The 20,751-nt window shown below is 41.7% G+C and overlaps 1 protein-coding gene across 1 annotated transcript in view; it reads left to right on the top strand.

Annotated features, from left to right (window-relative positions):
* Positions 1-20,320, top strand: part of GMEB2 (glucocorticoid modulatory element binding protein 2) — a 38,168-nt gene extending 17,848 nt beyond the window's left edge. The window contains 8 exon segments of the mRNA XM_042463983.1: positions 1,050-1,147; positions 4,396-4,523; positions 5,701-5,804; positions 6,699-6,856; positions 12,552-12,623; positions 16,071-16,208; positions 16,995-17,117; positions 18,365-20,320. Coding sequence (XP_042319917.1) covers positions 1,050-1,147; positions 4,396-4,523; positions 5,701-5,804; positions 6,699-6,856; positions 12,552-12,623; positions 16,071-16,208; positions 16,995-17,117; positions 18,365-19,011 — 1,468 coding nt within the window. The 3' untranslated portion in view covers positions 19,012-20,320.
* Positions 20,321-20,751: the final 431 nt, after the last annotated feature.

Below are 20,751 nucleotides of genomic sequence, written 5' to 3'. Positions count from 1 at the left end.
TATTATTATTATTATTATTATTATTATTATTATTATTATTATTATTATTATTTTAATTGAGGAAAGCAGGTTTTTTTAAGACTTGATTTTTGTTTTGGTTTTGACAGTTTGGCCATGGCTACCTGTGTGTACAGAAGAGCCAACAATCTTGCTTCCTGTGGAATCCCTTGAAAGTGATAGTGTAAAGTCAAGGAACTATAGAATTTGGTGCTTAAAAGCCTGTGCTCCCATCTGCACACATTAAAGTCCATGATATACTTGCTTTCGTATGATATTTATGATAGTTTCCCCACCACCACTAGCAATGGGGAAACATAGGTTGAGATTTAAGTGTCAGTCATTATTTATGTCATGTGGAAAGTCTAGCATGTACTGCATGAAAAAGCATGTTTCCTCTATCAGAAACAATTTAAGCTCTACGCAAAAGCCTCTAGACTTGAGAAAAAAGAGACCACAGACATAAAAAAATAGTCATAACAGTTAGGATTAGAAAACTTTTACATAGCAAAAGCTCAGATTGTCTGGTTTCAACAGCTATTGCTAAGTCTCCATTTCTGGCCCCAGCAGTAATGTTAAATATTCCTAGAATGGCCTAGGAACACATTTGGACCATGGACTTCAGTATTAAAATTGCATTGGTGAATAAGTTTTAGGTTTTGCCAGTGGGTAACTTCTTCTTATGTAATGAGGGCTACCAATGGCAAAAAATTACAAGAAGGACTACAAATTAGAAGAAAAAAAGATTCCATCCAAACATTAGGAAGAACTTCTTGACTGTCAGCTGTTCAACAGTGGAATGGGTTACCATGGAGTGCCATCTTCTTATTTGGAGGTATTTAAACAGAGGTTGGATGGGCATTTCTCAACAGTGCTTACCGTAAGTATTCCTGCATGGCAGAAAGTTGGATTAAGTGAACCTTTTGATCCTGTCCAATCCTGTGATTCTAATTGCATTTTTCTGTGTTACAATTAAAAGGGCAATAGGAGCAGCTTTTCAATGCAGGGCTTACTGTAAAATTGTAGGATTAATTGTTCATCTCTTCTACCAGCAGTGACCTAAATGAAGACACCCTGGAGACAGAAAATGCAGCTGCAGCAGCCGCTGCTGCTTTTACAGCCTCTGCACATCTGAAAGAAGCTCTTTTAGGTAGGTACATGAAATGACAGAGGTGTGGCTCTCTTCTAATGCAGTTGTGTTAACCAGGGCCAGGCACAGAGCAAAATTTTACAGCTTTGCTGAATACTTGAAGTAGGTATTCTGTGAAGCTGGGACCATGCAAAACAATTTGTTTGTTTGTTTATGTTATTTATACCCCGCCCTTCAGCCCTAATGGCTCTCAAAGCAGCTTACAATTATTATTTTTAATAAGACGTTTCCCTGCCCTCAGGCTTACAATCTAAAAGACATGACACAAAATGAGAAAGGAATGGTGGTGGAGAAGGGGATGAAGTCCAGTGTTTCTTCTCTCCCTCTGATGCCTGGACCAAGGCAGGTGGACTAGAGGGAGGGCTCTTCTTCATCAGGCTAGCCCTGGTGGAGCTGGGCCAGCCTATTCACTCCCTCCTAGGCCGAAGGATGACAGTTGTGGAGGGAGGAGCCTCTATTTTCAGGCTAGCCCTGGTGGAGCTGGGCCAGCCTATTTACTCCCTCCCAGGCCGAAGGATGACAGTTATGGAGAGAGGAGCCTCTATTTTCAGGCTAGCCCTGGTGGAGCTGGGCCAGCCTATTCACTCCCTCCCAGGCCGGAAGATGACAGTTATGGAGGGAGGAGCCTCTATCTTCAGGCTAGCCCTGGTGGAGCTGGGCCAGCCTATTTACTCCCTCCCAGGCCAGAAGATGACAGTTATGGAGGGAGGAGCCTCTATCTTCAGGCTAGCCCTGGAGGATTGTTGGCCAAGAGAAAAGGGGCTGCTTTAGTTCAATGTATCCGACTGCTGCTGTGTCAAAAGGGATTCTTAATATGTAGACAATAATGTTTTAGTTGCGGGGCCTTGTCTAACAACTAATTTGTTGCCAGTAGAAGCTAAAGAAACTCAAAATGGTTCTTACCTGTCACCTTGACCATACAAGGTATTATTTATATAAAAGATCAGGTTGTCCATCTGTAGCTCTCAAATACAAAAAGATGGCTTCCCTCCATAAATTGCTCTGATCTGTTCTGACAGTTAAGCCACAATAATACTGGCGGATAAGTAGACTCTAAATTATCATGCCCATTAGTTGCCATACCTCACCACCACCATTGTGTACAGTGTTTATGACAAATCCATGCTTAATGAAAGGCGCCCCCCAAATGCATGAAATTCCTGGGACTAAGTGCCACAGCCATGGCCAGGATTGTTGCTGTTGTTGTTGCTGCTGTTATTAATTAATTAATTATTTCACTTTTATGCCACCTTTCTCCCAAAAAGGGACCCAAGGCGGCTCACAAAATACATCTCAGAATACTGAGATAGGGTTCATTTATCTTTTAGTTCTTTAGTATCCCTTCTATCAATTAAACCCAAGCTAGGTGAACTGAGATATAGTTGCTGAAGTTTGGTTTTCACAAAAGAAGGGAAGCCTGCTGCGTGCCTGTCTGCCTTTTAGAGATGTCAGAAATGTCTTTGCTTTGGAAAAGAGGAGCAGCTTTCTTATAGCTGTGTCTGTGTGCTGGTTGTGGAAACTACATTTGCATGGGAAGCCAGTATATTCTTTCTATTCTTTCTGACTAGATACCTACCCTTGGATTTATATGAACAACTAAGTGAAGTTGCCTTCCTATGGACCCATCTGTTTGTATCAGTATGCAAAGGGATTTTGTAGCATCTTTGAGACTAACTAACTGAGTGAAAGATATTGTAGCATAAGATTTCTTAGACTTGGTCCACTTTTATCATATGGTCTTCCACATAATCTGATTATAAAGGTTCTTCCTGGGCACCAGTTCACTCCATGCATCTGAGGAAGTAGACCAAGACTATGAAAGTTTATGCTACAACTTCTGTCATGCATTTAGTTTTAAAGATGCTACAAGATCGCTTTGCATGTGGTGTAAATTGTTAGGATAATGCATGTGTAGTGAGTGCTGCATTAGGGCAGGGGCTAAATTCAAGGACCTTGCTATTCCATGGCTTTTGTGCTCCCACATCATCAGTATAGTTCTTCATATTTATTTCCTATTCATTCTTAAAGTGTTGTAGCTGGATACCAGCTGAACATGGTTCACTATATTACGTCCTTTTCAAGAAACACAATCACAATGTTAAAGTAATTTTACTGAAGCAAAACTAATAATAAATAATAATAATTTTTTTATTTCTATCCCGCTTTTTACCAGGCAATCAAAGTGGCGTACGACAAGTTAAAATACATCCATATATACATAGTGTCCCCTCTTAAAACAAGATTAAACAGTATAAGATTAAAAACCACATACTAAAATCCGAATAATCCAAATAATAGTCATCATGGGCAGAGTTCGATATATGGGAAGTTTTATTAGTGGCCGAGTATTTTATTCTGGGAAGGCCTGCTGGAAGAGATCAGTCTTAATGGCTTTTTAAAAGCTCTCTAGATTGGCAATTTGATGGATCTCGTCCAGCAGGCCATTCCATAAGCTGTTAGTGGATAGCACACTGTTTTTCTCAGAGACCATTTTCCAAGCAAAAGAGCAAGAAGAGTGTTTTTTTTTTTTTTGGGCTATGTTTTAAAGATAGAATTAGAAAGGGGAAGGTAGAGGGGTGGATGAAAAATGTATGACAGAATGGGAGGAGGAAGTGAGCAAGGAAGAAAAAAACAAATCACCAAAGGGCATATAGTCTTCCTCATTTGAGCATAACGTTGGCTCCTAAGCCTTTTCCAAGCATTCAAACTAATCAGATAGATAAAAGTCACACTTTACCTAAAACTGCTGCTTCTCAAGAGACAATAAAGAAGCCTCTTTTAGGGTTTGTGCCTTTCATCTGGGCAGCCTTTTGTTTCATGCTAACATTCTTTAAAAATGGGGAAACATAGGTTGAGATTTCCTTGTATTTGAGTGTTCCAGTTTATTAATTGTACACTTTATATACTCAGCCTTCAAATATGCTGCTCCTTCCTGTTAGTATCTCCCACATTTGAGGAAATTTAGAATGCACACTCCTCAGGACAGGTTCTTGCCTCTGCTGCTGCTGTATCCTGCAGAGTGACATTTATGTTGATTGTGCTGCATAAATAACTTAATATCACTGTGGCCTAAATCCTGTTGCTAGCCCTCCTAGGTTAGACTGATTTTCAACAGGTTTCGCCATTTGATTTTGAATGAGAGAGCTTTTAACATTGGATTCCCAAATGTCTGCATTTGATAATATCTAATCCATGGTTGTAACCTTTATTTAAAAAACAATTATTCCTTTTGATTGCTTTACCTGAAGTGAAGATGGCTGAAGGAGATGACTGTGTGGAAGCTGAGATTGTTTATCCAATCACTTGTGGGGACAGCAAAGCCAACCTAATATGGCGGAAGTTTGTTTGCCCGGGCATCAATGTGAAATGTGTCCAGGTGAGAGGATGATATTTATTTATTATACCTGCCTTTTCCCCAGCTAAGGATTATAGGTAGCTTATGACAGATAAAAATATGGTTAAATTTGGAAAATACAAAAGTTAAACGATGATTAATATTTTAATTTAAATAAAAAATTAAAACCATAGACCAATGCAAGAAAAATTGCAGAAAGACCAACAAGGGGAGAGTGGGAGACAGACTTTATACACTCAGTCTTCAAATGCCTGTTAAAACAAAACCTGTCTGCAGAGTGAGAATAGGGAGGGTGCCAGTCTAAGCTCTGGGGAGTGAGTTTCAGAGCCTGGGAGCAGCCACTGAGAAGGCTCTCTCCCATGTTCCCACCAGATGTACCTGTGACAGTGGTGGGACTGAGAGGAAGGCCTTCCTGGAAGATCTCAACACACAGGGATATAGGAGAATTACAGAAAATAATACTTTCTTATACGGTACTGTGTCTTTTCAGCTACCCCACTTTCATGGAATTTTGTGCAAGATTTAGTATCCAACAGTTTTCTTAAACTTGCAGCATTACAGGAAAGAAAATGTGAAAGTGAGAAATAACATTTCACATGACTGGGAATCATTAAAAGGCATATACTGTAAATGAGATTATACTTAAATAATTGATAGATTCCTTAAGCTAAAACTAATGAAGAGAAACAAAACTGGGTATTAATAAGGAAGTGCAAGAGAAAATAAATCAGTTTGTAATCCTCTTTTTTTTTTACATCTTCTCACTTTTAATTTTTTGTGATCATATATATCTGTGACATAGACTGCTATTTCCCCGCAGTAACTTGACTTTAGAACTCATTGGTCCAGTCCAACATTCTTGTCAGCTAGACTATTGGGGTTATCTGTTTTTCCAATAATTGAGGAGGGTGTTGTCAAAAAACACTCCTGTTTTCAGATTTTGTTTTAACTTCCATTGATTTTGCTGAATGATCTGATGTACTCCCAAACCTTGTTATAATAGTCATTCACCTCATCCCCAGTGATGAGATCTTTGAACCTGTACTGTTGTAGAATAGGGGTCAATTGCCTCTGACACCACCTGCTATTTTCCTGTCAGGATCATGAATGGTCTTACTTCAGGTTTTGGTTCTGCTCTGTAGACTAGCTAATAACACTGTTGCCTCTTCATATTACATCTTATTTCTCTTCCCTGCAGTACGATAACCACTTGATAAGTCCTAAGGAATTTGTCCATTTGGCTGGCAAGTCCACGTTAAAGGACTGGAAGAGGGCAATCCGGATGAATGGGATCATGCTAAGGTTAGCCTGTGTGTGTATTACAGGTGTATGTATGTGCATGTGCACCTGTGTGTAGACTCTTATTTGGGAAAGATCTTATAATGTGTGTTCCATCCCATACTTAAGAACGCAAGATTTATCAAGACCTTGTCAGCTCATTCTTGTTCTAAATGAGCTCTGTTTTTAGCTTGTGGGGGTATTGGGAGGTAGAGGGACAAAACATTTTGGGGGATTTGGAGGCAAAAGACAGCCCAGAGTGGTGGTAGTGGGTCTCCAGTGGGCTTTCTGTTGGCCAGTATAATAAATTGGGACGAAGGCCAACCCCCTGCGCAGTCTAGGTAAAAATCACCCAGCTACAGCCAAAACAATGTACACAGCAGAGTATAAACACCCCCCCCCCCAGCTATTGGTATTGGCAGGGCACTGACCACTTTTCACACTTAAAAGAAACAATCACAGACAGTTGATTCATCCAAAGTCCTGGAGGTTTTTATTCTTCATTTATAATATATACAATATAAAACAGCATATATACACATACACTCCTCTCTGACTTTCAATCAGCTTCAGTGTCTGCTTCACAGCTACAAACTAAAACACGGTATCTCACAGCAGTAACCTGCTGCTCCAACATTAGCTCACAACCAACTGAACATTCCAATTATCAATTTTCAACTGTGACCTGACATGTGACAAGTTTCCTGGTCCACTAATATAAAATGTTGGATGTGAGTCATCATTCAGTCAATCAAAATATTTTTCTGTTGTTTAAAGGCATAGCACACCAACACTTTGAAGGCCACACTTTGGGGCTCAAGGATCACATGCACTTTGCTCACCCCTCAATGTTTTGCTCTTGTGAGTTTTCAGGTTGTTATCAGACATGGACATTTACATCCATACTGTGTGTTTTAGGAAGATCATGGATTCAGGGAAGCTGGATTTCTATGAGCATACAAAAGTTTGTTCCAACACCTGCCGAAGCACTAAAATTGACCTGACTGGGGCCCGAGTGTCTCTGACCAGCCAGACTTCAACAGAGTACATCCCTCTCACCCCTGCCTCTGCAGATGGTATGTGGAATGTGGAATGCAGCTGTCAGAAGTGAAACTTTAACTTTCATTTTGCAGCTGCTATTATAGTTGTTTGTTGTGAGGTCAGTCTGCATTCTGTAAGGCTAAAGGTGAGAAAAATCCGTATCCTCATGTGCTTCTTTCTCTGTGTTTCTGGTTTCTTTCATCAGATGTGTGTCTGTAAGTGTTTATTGCAAAGATACTGGTACCAATAAAAGTAGATATTACTAGGCTAGATGGGCCCATGGTCTTTTTTTTTTGGATACAACTGATATTTTCATATGCTAGTGCTTTGTGCTTGCCAAGCTTTAAATATATCTGTGGAACTCCCAAGAGAGTTCCATTCTGAGTTTTGAGCAGTCAGCAAAGACTGTCCTGTTTCACATGGCCTTCAGTTCTTAAAATCTGGTTTGATTGCTCTGGTTACTTTTTACTGTTCTTAATTGTCTAATATCTTATAATTAATTTTCAAGAGGATTTCTGGTTTATTTTCAGTTGGTTCTATTCATTGTACATTACCTAGCCAAAAACAAATGCTTTAAATCATGGGTAGGAAAAGTGCAGGCCATGAGCCACATGCAGCCCTTGAGACCCCTAAATGTGGCCCCTTGAGACCCCCAAGAAGGCTTCCAAAGTTCCCAGATGAAAAATGAAAAATAAACATTTTAAATATAAATTTTTAAAAGTGTGTGTGTGAAAATCCAGGTAATTGTTTGTGTGGCTGACCCTCCAAGGCAGAATTGCTGTGGAGGCAGGGGAGGAGTGGTGAAATAGGTCACCTGGTCACTCATGCCAAGAAATGGTACTTCTGTTTGAATTTAAGTTTTGCTAGTTCAGTTGCAATTTTTTTGTGACGGTACATTTGAGCAGATGTGCATATCAGTGTTAGCACAACTCTGCTTAATGTGATGGCCAAAGTCATTTCAAGTCTTGGGAAAAGAAACAGTAGAGTCTTGTGGAGCAGACAGGAAACTGTCAACCTCATCTCCATATGTGGAGAAGACAAGAACTAGGAGCAACTGAAGGAAATGCACGGAAACATTTATAATATTGCTGTAGAGATGAGGAAAAAGGGCCATGAGAGATAGCAGAGGAATGCTAGATGAAAAACAAGGCCTTGTTACAGAAATATAGAGAAATAATAATTATTATTATTATATCCCGCTTCTTTATATGATAGAATCATAGAATCAAGGCAGCTTACATCATAAAACCAAAAATACAATAAAATAATCCCACTAACCCTCTTCCCAGAATAAAATCCACAATTTACAATACATCACATTATAAATACAATTAAAATCATTAATATCAATAAAACCATTAACAAAAGTTGGGCATCATAGGCAATCTTAGGACTGTCCAAATCAATCCAAAACAAAGAGGGGAGGTTTGGGTCAATCAATCAGGGAAGGCCTGTTGGAAGAGATCTGTCTTTTTGGAATGACAATGGCTCAGTCACCATGGTCATTTTTGAGGAATTGCACAACATTTTCTGTGGAAATGTCACAGTACACCTGAAGCCTGTGGCTTGCAGCACTGCAATTTACTGGGTCCCAATAGGACAGGCTTCCAGTGTTCAACAGGTGTATACTGGCCCTCTGGCAGAAGGCTCCAAGGAACCTTTCCCACCCCCCACGCTCCCGCTATCATGGTTAGGAGTCCCTTGGATACATGTCTGTGTTCCCCTCCATTTTGTGGGAAGAACTTCCAGTGAAGCCCAGCATGGTGATTACTTGGGTGCTTTATGTTTGTTTTTCCATTTTATAGCTGATGCTGAGCCATCCAACTCCTAGGACCTCACCAAAATACTCACGACCTTGTGTGGATCAGTCACCTTCTACAGCATCACCGTTTGGGAGGCTCATTTCAGACTGCTCTTATGCTCACAAACACAAGTACAATGTATAATTTATTACAAGGACAAATTAACACATAAATAATATTCCTAGTGTTGCAATTAGAAAAGGACAGCTTCACCTTCTTTTTATTCTACTGTTCCTCATTACTGACCAGTAGTGTCCTCAAGGTGCCCAGCACATACTTGCACACATGGTGAGGATTACTGTCAAGCACCTTTCCCCTCATCTCATAGATGTGATGCAAGATCAAATGTGCAGCAAGTGACTAGAGGGACCATCTCTTCCACCATCTCCAGTGACCCAGTCATGCATCTCCAGTGTAATTTCAAGTGAAAATGCCATTTTTATCATGTTTCTAGTGCAGTTCAGGTGTTTATTGAAGAATGCCTGTTTTTCAGTAAGGGTACCCTTGTGTGGCATCATTAGCCACTTCCTAGTGGGGTATGCACTGTCCGAGAGTAATAGTGGCCCAAACTGCATCTCTCCTCACATTAATGGTACCCCCCCCCCCAGTCCATAGGGCTTTCTACACTTGTAAAAAAAAACAACAAACTCACTCAGAAGCAACTGCTGTTTGTCCCCATGGCACACAGCTGTTTCTGGGGACAGGTTTTCCCTTTTAATCTGATTTTGCCTCAGGGTAAGCCAAGTCAGGGAAATCCCCATTGTAAGCATAGGTTTTTTGGCATGTGAACAGCTAGAGTGGGCCTGATTTGGGCTGAGGCAGTTGTCCACCCACCAAAAACAGTGCCATTCCCTTTCCCTGTGCTGAGTAGTGCCAGAAAGATGCCACTTCCTCACCAGCAGAAAATCTGTAGAAATCCTGTGGTGTGCTGTTCCTTCTGCTGATCATAGGATGGTCACCCATGCATCTATGAGTGGAGAAAGTAGGGAGACCCCAGTCTTACAGCTGGGTGTCTCCAGGAGGAGTCCAGTCATGTGACTGGATCCCTCTACCTTCTCTTGAGCGCTATTCTACACTCAGGAGAAGCAGAGGCATGTGCAGACTTTCCTCACAGCTCCTGTTGGCGAGGAAGCGGTGGCAGTTGATCCATGAACAAGGTTCAGGCCCATGGAGCCAATGTGGTATCAGCCTGGCTGACCTATGTGGACACCACTGTGGGTTTGGTGCAGTCTTTGTGGCTGAAAATCTGGGACCAGTCCACAACATACTGCTCTGGACTGGCTCAAGATTTTCAACCAGGTTAGACAAACGTATTGTCTCAGATTCCCAAGTTCCTTATCATACATGAATCTTGGTTCTGGCTACTCCATCCAGTCTGTGTTGATAGTGTGTCCCAGTGTGGGCAGCAGTTCCCTGTAGCAGGCTGGAATATGTGTTTCCTGTTAATGAACTCTTCTCCATGTCTCAATGGCAAAACAATCTGGCAAAAGCACCCATCCATCCACTGCCCCTACCACCTGTGGCAATCCCCCTTTGGAGAATCTGTCCATTATCTCCAGAAAGCAAAATAAGAATGGGGAAGAAAGAGAAACGAAAAGTGTACATACATATGTACATCTGTGGACTAAACATCTGTTGCAAATGGGGAACTGTGACAACTAATGCAAATATCAAAATATTAGACAATCTATTGACAGTACTGAATTTAGATAGGATGGCTATAATGCACATATCAAGATATCAGTCATGCTACTGAAGAACTGTAAGGAAGGGTTTGCTTTACAGTACTTACCTTCCAAGCATTTTCTAGAAAAATGGTGTAGGGTGGAAGAACTAACATATCATTACTAGTATGACTGACAAAAATGTCTACAACTGTAGACCAGCCAACACTGATCTGATGGAATGCTAGGCAATAAGATCACCAGTTTGCAAGCAACCAGAAAATAGCAGTGATTCTCCTCCACAGGAATGTCCCTCCTCATAATGGTATCATTCTTCTGCACTTCTGGACAAAGCACATCCATTATTTGAAAAAAAACATGCAGCAGGGCACTCAGAGATTGTGCACCCGCTGTTAGACCACAGTGACATGAGAAAATGGTTTCACGATTCCTGGCTGCTTGGAAACACGCACCAATGATGAGCCTCTCTGAGTTCATGAGGAATGGTCATAGCTGTGCCAAATCTAGAGCGACCCACAGCAAAGTATTGCAAGATGGTGTTGCAAGAACTGTCTCTTCTTCATCTTCTGCTGCTGCTGCTGCTGCTCTTTTTAATTGGATTGTGTGCCTGCAATGGTTGGTAGTGGTTTGCAGCCACACAAACATTGCCAGGCCCACCTCCATCCAATGTGGTCTCCATATCAGTAATCCCCTAATCAGTGACCATCTGTGACAGTGACCAAGCAGGGCAATGGCAGTTGGAAAACATGCATAGGCTAAGCTAAAATGCACTAAACTAAAATTGCAATATGCCTGACTACTTGTATAAGCAATCCTATGGGAATGCAGATGTGTGGACAAGAGAAGTGATTGGCTCCTTACGCTTAGCGCGGAAATATGCATGCATGATGGGAAGAAAAAAAGTGGTGTGGACACAGCTGTGTGGCTGCAAAGGATCAGAGATGTTTACCACCCCCCTTGCACCAAAGTGAGTTCGCCAGGGGGAAATGTGTGGCTGGTTATGCCGATCTCACTTTGATGTGTGCAGCGTTAACAGGGTCACTGGAAAGCAAGAAAACGTGATGCAAAGCTGATTCTTTTCATCAGTGTAGACAACCCCTAAGTCACCCCTTTAAATGGGAGGGGGACCAGCAGCTACTTGCCATAATCCCATGTTTCCTGCAGGTTCTTGGCGCTCTGGGAGAGTTGGCAGATGCAGTTTCTGCTAACCTGCCTGTATCATTCCAATGCTCCCACAGGTGCTTTCTAAAACTTGGGACTTCCGCTAGGTTGTTCTCTGTAAAGGTTTTCTTTGACCCATCATCTCAGAGTATGTTTAATATGATGTGGCTTTAGCTTGTCTGGTATTGTCAGAACTAAGGAAAATCTGAGTGCACAAGTGCTCCAAGAGCAGTTCTCATGGAGCTCCTTAGAGCCTGCCTGTCAAATCATAGTCTTGTGTGAAAGATTAATGCAAGGGATTTTAATAATCTTTGTTTTTTTTCCCTTGAGCTTTATCTGTGCCTGACATTTTGTCCTATTAGCTCTTCCAATCAGTTTATGGCTGGAGACTGCTCACCTACTCTGTGGCTGAGTCCCTGGATTTATACTACCCTTTAATTGGCTTTCTTTTCAAAACTAGCAACGTTTGCTGGCTAAATAATTCAGATATTTTCATTTTAAGGCCTGTCACATGAAACTTTAAAAACAGCAATTTTGAGACATAAAACTTTAAAAGCATCCAGGAAGACCTCAGGTCTTTCTAGCTGCAGGGCAAAACAGTTAGATTGCTTAAAAATAAACTTGGGGGGGAGGGATTAGTCTGCTTTTAGAGTACTGTACCAGTCCAGTCTGCAAATAGAGGAAGGGTCTCCCTGGTTCCAGTCTCCATCCAGCTAAGAAACTCATTGGAAGTCCTGATACCAATTATAATCTTTCAGTCTAATTTACCTCTTGGGGTTGTTGAGAGGATAACAGCTTTCTTTGCTCTTTATTCCAAGCAAATATGATTGTGTTTTTAAAATCCCTAGAATTATAATGCTAACATGTGGATGCTGTTGTTTGTTATCTATGCCAGCTTGATAAATGCTGTGGGAACAAACAAGTTCCTGCCTTTATTTGGCAATAGCAAATCTATCCAGAACTGAGAGTTTCTATATAAGGAGAAGGTTCAATAAGAGATGTTATATGTTGCAAGGACATCTCCACTGCTTTTTGATACTGTATTTTTTAAAAATGTAATTTTTGTTTGATTTTAATTGCAGTAAATGGATCCCCTGCCACAATCACCATAGAAACATGTGAAGACTCCTCGGACTGGACAACAACTATTGGAGGTAATGATCAGAGGGTGCATGTGGGTCTGCCCTTAGGCACATTGTCTGTGTCTTTAGTTCTATTGTGTATTTGCTGCCTAATCTGAAAGGCTTGTGAGGAATAGAATCATAGAGTCAAAAGACACCACAAGGGTCATCCAGATTCCAGTGCAACTCCCGGTATGCAAGAATACACAAGCATTCATCTCTGTAAGTGGTTCTGTATTGTTCTGTGTGTGGGACCACAGCTCAGTGATACACAAGCATTCATCTCTGTAAGTGGTTCTGTATTGTTCTGTGTGTGGGACCACAGCTCAGTGATAGAGCATCTCCTTTGCATATACATGTTTCCAGGTCTAATCTTTGGCATTTTCAGGTAGGAAAGGAATAAGCTCTGCCCAAGATAGTTGCTGCACGTCATTATAGGCAATGCTGAACTAGATGGAACAATGTTTGGATGCTGTATGAGACAGCTTCTAATTTGATTTGTCCACCAGCCTGCTGTTCTGCTCAATGTATTTTGACAATCACTGATGTTTGTAAGGGTTTTTAAAAATGTGTGTAGCTTTTATTAAAGAGGGAGGCTGGTTTATTTGGAAGCATTGTTATCCTACAGCAAGGATGGGTAACTGCAGTGCATTTGGATTTCTGAAACTGTTCAAGGGTTTCACTAGATTTGTTTGTTTGTTTGTTAAAATATTTCTCTCCTGTCCTGAATCTGAAGATTTCAGGGCAGCTTACAATAAAATCAGTTTAAACTATAGTAATATTTGAAAACAAGTACCGTATATACTCGACTATAAGTCAAAAAATTTATGCTTCAAAATGGGCTTCAAAATCCTGGGATAAATGTATATAGTCACTAGGGTAATCCCCCTTTCCAAGGCTGAGATTGCCAAAACCAGGAGAAAAAGAGAGTCCAAACCTCCTTTGCAAAGCTGGGATTGGGAGGAAGGCAGAGAGAAAGAGAAATGGGGAGAGATCAGCCTTGTATTCCAAACCTCCTTTGCAAAGCTGGGATCGGGAGGAAGGCAGAAAGAAAGAGAAATGGGGGGAATCATGGAATCATAGAGTTGGAAGAGACCTCAAGGGCCATCCAGTCCAACCCCCTGCCATGCAGGAACTCTCAATCAAAGCATACCTGACAGATAGCCATCCAGCCTCTGTTTAAAAACCTCCAAAGAAGGAGGCTCCACCACACTTTGAAAGAATGTGTTCCACATCTAACAGCTTTTACTGTCAGAAGGTTTCCCCTAAAGTTGAGGTGGAATCTCTTTTCCTGTAGCTGTCATATAGAGGTATGGAAGTGCTCAGGGCATTTGGAAACTACACTCACTATTTCATTTCAGCAAGTATCATTGATCTCTTAAACACACCAGACCAGCCTTCTATCCCAACTCTCCTTTGCAAGGCTTTTTTCTGGCAAAAGCCGAAGGAATGGTGAGAGAAACAGAGAGGTGATAGGGATTTGTTTAATAGTTAAAGATAGCCTGGTGGGACACCCCAACCTTCTTGCTGAGGAAGTCTCCAATGGTCTGTTCTATTGCAATGCCTGAGAGTAAAAAATGACGGCTCTGGCCGTGGCTTTTTTGGCACTTCCCTTCCTTGGCAGACAGAGGTTGCTTCTCTGGTGCACCAGAAAAGCCTCAAAGGGCCACCATAGTTCCTTTTTTCCATCCAGGCATTGCAAAAGGCTTCCAGAGAGAGTAGAGTGTTGGTGCTACTTCTGTGTTCTCTTCAGAGGGACAAAGATCTTAGCTCTCTCTGTTGTACTTGTTTCACCACTGTACCTCTAGTACAGAAAGGCAGGCTTTTGCTTAGTTTATATGTGTGTGATATTGCAATAAATCCAAGCAAAAGTCTACTGTCCATCCCACTGTTAAAACAGTAGGTACTTCAAAATAGGAAAATTAGCTTTTGCTCTTTACAAAATGAGTTGTGCAGAGAAAATGAGAACTTCTTACACAGCATCATTCAAGCAAAAAGTGACTGAATATGCAAAGGAAATTTATGGAAAGTTATAAAGTTACAGATATTAATTACTGCTAGTTCTCTGGCACTGTTTTCTTTTGCTTCATATTTCAGATCCTTTGTTACACATCCCTAGGTTTTACCCTTGACTTATCTAAGGCCTGTTACAGATTGCCAAAATAAAGCTGCTTCGGGTCTCTTTGGAGGTATGCTATTTAAATGATGCATGGGTCCTAAGAGTCCGGAGGTCGCACCAAAGCCACACACCATTCCTAAGCACTGGAGTGCAGCTTTGGTGCAGCTTCCGGATTCTTAGGATGCATGCATCATTTAAACAGCATACCTCCAAAGAGACCCGAAGCAGCTTTATTTTGGCAGTCCGTAACAGGCCCATGGGTCATATCAAAATCCAAGATTTTGGCTCCAAAACGTGCCCTTGACTTATACATGAGGTCAACTTATACATGAGTATATACGATAAACATATATTAAATAATTCATCAATTAAAAACCCAAAAATTTAAAACTGATTAAAACCATATATGGCATATGATAAAATCAGTTCAGCCCAAAAGCTCTAATAAAAAGCCTGGTTTTGACCTGGCACCTAAATACCATGTATTTATATACCGACAGAAGTTGGTTTACTCATTCTACATCGTTTGGTGCATATCCTCATGGCGAGGTTTTTTTTTTAAATGGATCATGTGGTGAAATGTTCCTAGTGTATAATGTTTCATACTGGCGGTGCCCAATAGCTTACTTGAATGCTTCTACTGTACACTGGTGCCTCGGGATACGAAATGATCGGCTTACGAAATTTCCGGGATACGAAAAAGTTGGATTGGAAAAACTGTTTTGGCTTACGAAATATTTTTCGGGTTACGAAATTTTTCGGCGCGAAATTCAAATGCTGCAAAGTGCAGCTATAGGCTTTCCAGTGCTAACGGAAAGCCTTTTTGGGTTACGAAATTTTCGGGTTACGAAAGGAATGGCGGAACGAATTAATTTCGTAACCCGAGGTAGCAGTGTATTTTAGAAAGCACAGTCTCTTTGCAAGTCAGGAAGGTATTTTCTTAGCTTCTTAGCTTAACATAGCTTGCAACATACTTTGATACAATTTTTCTGTCTGAAAGATGCTGGTGGACAAGAGGAAAGAGACATTTAAACCTTTCTTTTACTCTGGCAGTGGTATTGTCCAAAGCCAGTTAAACCACTAACAGCAGGTCCTGTGGCAAAACTGTGAGGTTGCCCTTTGACAAATACACATCCCTGATTCCAAAGTATGTGGGAGTATAACAGGCAGACAATCCATTTTATTCCCTCTACAGCATGGGTGGGGAATCAAGTGGGTCTCCAGATGTTGGATTGTAAACCCTAGCTAGCATAATAAAGGATGCTGGGAGTTGCAATCCAACAACATCTGGAGGACTACGTAATTGCCATGCCTGCTCTAAAGCCTGGCACATATTTCAGTCTTCACTCCTTTTCCTTCAGATGATGCATTTACATTTTGGCATAGTCTCAAGGAAGCAGGCTTGCTGGAAGAAGTGATCCAGGAATTCCAAGCAGAGCTCGCAGAGACCATGAGGGGCCTGCAACAGCGGATTCAGGATCCCCCTTTACAACTGAACGGTAAGAAGTGGCAGGCTTGTTGGACCTTCCTTGCAAGTGAATGGTTTAGTACAGTATAGTCTTTTTCTCTTTTTTAAAAAGTATGAAATGGTACATGTTAATTCCATTGCTAGAGCATTTTCTGAGAATAGGAGGAAATTTAAACTTGTGCTTGGTGATTCCTGGAACCAAACCTCAGAGGATACCAAGGACTCACTGTACTTAGTTCTCATTTTTGCTGGGAACATGCAATTTACTGTATATAATCATCTATAAGTCAAACAGTTTAAGCCCAAAAATGGGCTCCAAGATCCTTGATCGATTTATATATGGGTCAATGCGGTAATGCTGCTCCATGAGCCTTGGAAAAGTTGGTGGGAAAGGGAGAGAGGTGAGAGAGAAAGACAGAGAAAGCAGAGGTTTGTGTCCTCCATTTTTGCGAGCCATGAGCCTTGGGAAAGTTGTGGGGAAGGGAGGGAAGAGAGAGAAATCAGAGTTTTGTGTCCACATTTTGCATGCCAAGACTGTGACCCTCAGGAGAGTTCCAGAGAGAGAGAAGGAGTGTGTGTTTTTTCCCCATTTAGATCTTTGCTACACACCCCTGAGTTTGACCCTTGACTTATCCAGGGGTCATATCAAAATCCATGATTTTGGCCCCCAAACCTGCCTTCGACTTATACATGAGGTTGACTTATATATGAGTATATATGGTATATGATGGTAGATAAAGAATATTGTGGTGTTTTCTTCCGTATCAGCAACAGGGATTTCTGCTTTTCTTTTCTTTTCTTTTTCCTTTTTCTCTAGATGCTGTCCTACTCAATAATACAGTCCAGAACTTTGGCATGCTGGACCTAGTGAAGAAAGTTTTGGCCAGCCACAAGTGCCAAATGGACCGTTCCAGAGAGCAGTATACACGTGATTTAGCAGGTACAGTTACTCAGTCCTTTACATACTCATGCCGTTTCCATAAAGTTTCACAAGAAGGCTTGCCTCTGCTCATTCTATTGCTACTAGAATCATGGGAGGAGGTCCTGGTGGGATGTGGTTGGGCTTTCATTATGCCAAGAATTTGCCTTCTTTGCAATAGAATAGTTAACACATATAGAATAGTTAGTACATGATTCCCTGCCTGTCCCATCTTTTAAAATCTGTTTTTAAGCTGTAAAAAACAAATGCACAGGTACAGAAGGAAGGATACTTGGCTAGACAGTACTACATTTAAAAAGGATCTTGGAATTATTGTTGATCATAAGGTTGATATGAGACAGCAGTGTGATACTGCTGCAAAGATGGCAAATGCTAGTTAAGCTTGCATTTATACATTCAAATGGAAATGTGATTACATGCCCTTCAAAATTTCATAAATGAAACGAGGAGGTGTGTGGTAGAACCAACAGCAGAGTGTTGTCACAAGGGTGCAGCCAGGCACCAGGAGGGGAAATGAGGAAGAACACACAAAGTGATTGCTTTAAGCAGAGAAACCATGCAAGTTATGCACTGAGTTTAGGAAAGCCTGAAAACAATAACAATCAATAAACCTACCAGAAAGGGCAAGACTCTATCCCCTCCTATTCCTCCTGTTGAGTTTATTGAGTGCAAACTACTTTTTCACTTGAACTCAGTTGGAAACAACTGATATAAACTGAGGACAAAGGAGGAAAGTGAGAGAAGTAAAAAAAAAACCAGGACATTTTAAAAGCAGCAGAGAAAGTGGAATGACAGAGGGTTAACCAGGGCAGACCCTGCTAAACTGATGTTAACAACCCTTAGTAATAAAAAACTTTTTCAGATGAACTCCGAATCACAGAAAGGTTTGATTCTAGTTTATTGATTTATTGATTCCTATTTATTGGTCAAGTAATAAATTTATTTCTACCCCAGTTTATGGTGGAATTTTTTTTTTATTTTTGGCTTTTTAGTTCTGAGAATGTTAGCTGTAGAGAGAAGTGCAGTTTTGCTTTATGACTTCATGGAGCAGGAGTATGTCCTACTTAAAGTATATTTTTTCACACCAAAGCCAATTTGTACCTCCAGTTTTAGAATAGCTTGTGACACCTTACTAGGAGTTGTCATGCAGTTTAAGAGGAGGATGCCAGTCCCAATTACTGACTAATGTGATTTAGTGAGTGTCTTGCCTTTCCACCGTTATGATTCCCTCTCTTTTTCTCCCCCAGCTCTGGAGCAACAGTGTGATGAGCATCGGAAGAGGGCAAAGGAGCTGAAGCACAAATCCCAGCATCTTAACAATGTGTTGATGACCTTGACGCCGGTCTCCATTCCATCCCCTCTGAAACGCCCCAGGCTCACAAGAGCTACCTCAGGACCTCCTGCCATCACCTCCCAACTGCTGACCCAGTCAGGACAAATTGCCTTGGCACCAGGGATGCCGGTTACTCAGCTGGCCAGCCTGCCTATAGGCAAAGTAGTCTCTGCCCTCCCAGCATCTTCTCTGGGGAAGACCACAGTGCAAGCCACGTCTGCCAGCTCCCCAACCTCTCCGTTGCTGGGTGGATACACTGTCCTGGCTTCTGCAAGTTCTGCTTTTCCCAATACAGTTGAAATACACCCAGATGCCTCCAACCTAACAGTCCTGAGTACAGCGGCCATACAGGATGGCAGCACCTTGGTAAAAGTGATGAGCCCTTTCCAGCTGCTCACCCTCCCAGGACTGGGCACTGCCATCCAGAACGTAACCCAAATGTCTCCCAGTGGGAGCACCATCATGACTGTGCCGTCCAGTGTTATTGAAGGTTCCGCTGTAACTGAAGAACATACAACCATTGAGGTAGCAACTGTCTCAGATGAACCCGAGCAGAAGTGAAAAACAGACTTTAACCTGCTTTTTAGGTGTGCTCTGGGCACATGTGGTCATCCCTCTGATAAGAAGAGGAGGGGCAGTGGAAAAGGAGCAAGGAAGACACATTGGCTAATGGGAGAATAGTGAGGTTGGGATTGTGGAAGGGAGAGAGACAAAGAGAGAGAGAATGAAGGGAGAACACCCCTGAGAAGACAAGAAAGAGATCACTGTTCCACAGGAACCATTAAGAGCCACAATCTTTCCATCCTCCGCTTGTTAACTCAGTATCATCTCTAGCAGTCTGAAGGGGAACAAAGAATCTGCAGAGAGACTGAGGCAGGGAAGTTAAGTTTCTGAAAATAAAGTAATAAAAGGATAAGGGGGGAAGGAAGTCAGAGGTGAGGCAGTTAGCCTGGTGTAGCTCTAGAAATTGCAGTGCAGGCAGCCAGGAGGGTATTTTTGGCACCCAGGCAAGATCCAGGCCTGCGGTGTGTATGTGCTAGACCATGTCAGTGGTTGGCTGTTTCCTTGCCACTTTGGAAAACAGATGTGAAAGGTAGCACATGATCCTATGCAGCATGTGTAGGAAGATTGCAGAAGCCTTAGTCACTCCGCAAAACAGTGTGGAAGCAAGGAGTTCCTCTGGTAGCTGGTGGTGGTGAGGAGAGGGACCTAGTATCACTCTGCTTGTTAAGTGCAGCAGCGGGCAAACCTAGTCAGTGTGTTGTGATGAACACACAACTTGAAACAGACATCCAGGAGAGAGGTTTACAGATAAAACTGCCATAATCTTACATTAACACCCCCCCCCCCAAGTATCCTGGGATTAAGGGCCATTTTCTTTATTTCCTTTAAATGCCACACATGAACCTCATGCTTTCTAGCCTTCTCTTTGAGGCTGGTGCAGAGAGGCTGCCATTCTGCAGAAGACCTGAGCTGCTTCCATGTCAGTGGAGGGCTGGAACCTACCTCTGCCCACCCTGTCACCTGCCATAAGCAGTGAGCCTTATCTACTGGGCATAAGCAGCTTGGGCTGCCATATGTTTGGAAATACAGTAATATTTTGGCTGAAAGAGTTGTGGTGCAAAAAGGGAGAGTTTGTGCAGCTCTTCAGCTTATTTGTTTGGCTTCTTTTTTTACTGTTATTTCAACTGGTTGGAGGGATTTGATTAACTGAGGACTTGGAAAACCAAAGGAAAAGGTGCTTGTGAGAGAGGAAACATCTGTTACTGTCACAGGCTGTCAAGATTTGGATTCTTGCTGTGTGAATTTGTCTGTAAACAGCAGCAAAAGCAAATCTCTGGAATAAGCTATTAAAAATATTTTTAAAAGATGTGCTGTGGCTATTTGGCTCTCTTCTTACACATTTCACCTAGAAGGAAACTTCAGTGGTATACTTGGAGCCAGTTTTAATGATCTTGCATTTTGCTTTCTCTGTTTTTTTAAAGTTGGATTTAAGACTTCTGCCCTCATTCCTTACCCTCCTTCACTCTCATATTCTCACATTCTGTCTTCAGCATGAATGTCCTCTATCTCTTTCCCTAGGCCTTGCTAATAGTTTCCCAATTTAAAGATAGTCATGAAATCCTAAAGTTAGATTATCCATGCCATCATATCTGATTTCCATGTATGGTTGCGAAAGCTGGACAGTGAATAAAGCTGACGGAATCAACTCATTTGAAATCATAGAGTCATAGAGTCGGAAGAGACTACAAGGGCCATCCAGTCCAACTTGTGGTGCTGGAGAAGAGTTCTGTAAATACC

Source organism: Sceloporus undulatus, chromosome 4 (genome assembly GCF_019175285.1).
Source record: "Sceloporus undulatus isolate JIND9_A2432 ecotype Alabama chromosome 4, SceUnd_v1.1, whole genome shotgun sequence".
Taxonomy (NCBI): domain Eukaryota; kingdom Metazoa; phylum Chordata; class Lepidosauria; order Squamata; family Phrynosomatidae; genus Sceloporus; species Sceloporus undulatus.
Note: the sequence above shows the minus strand (reverse complement) of the source record. Positions and strands in the feature narration are given on the sequence as shown.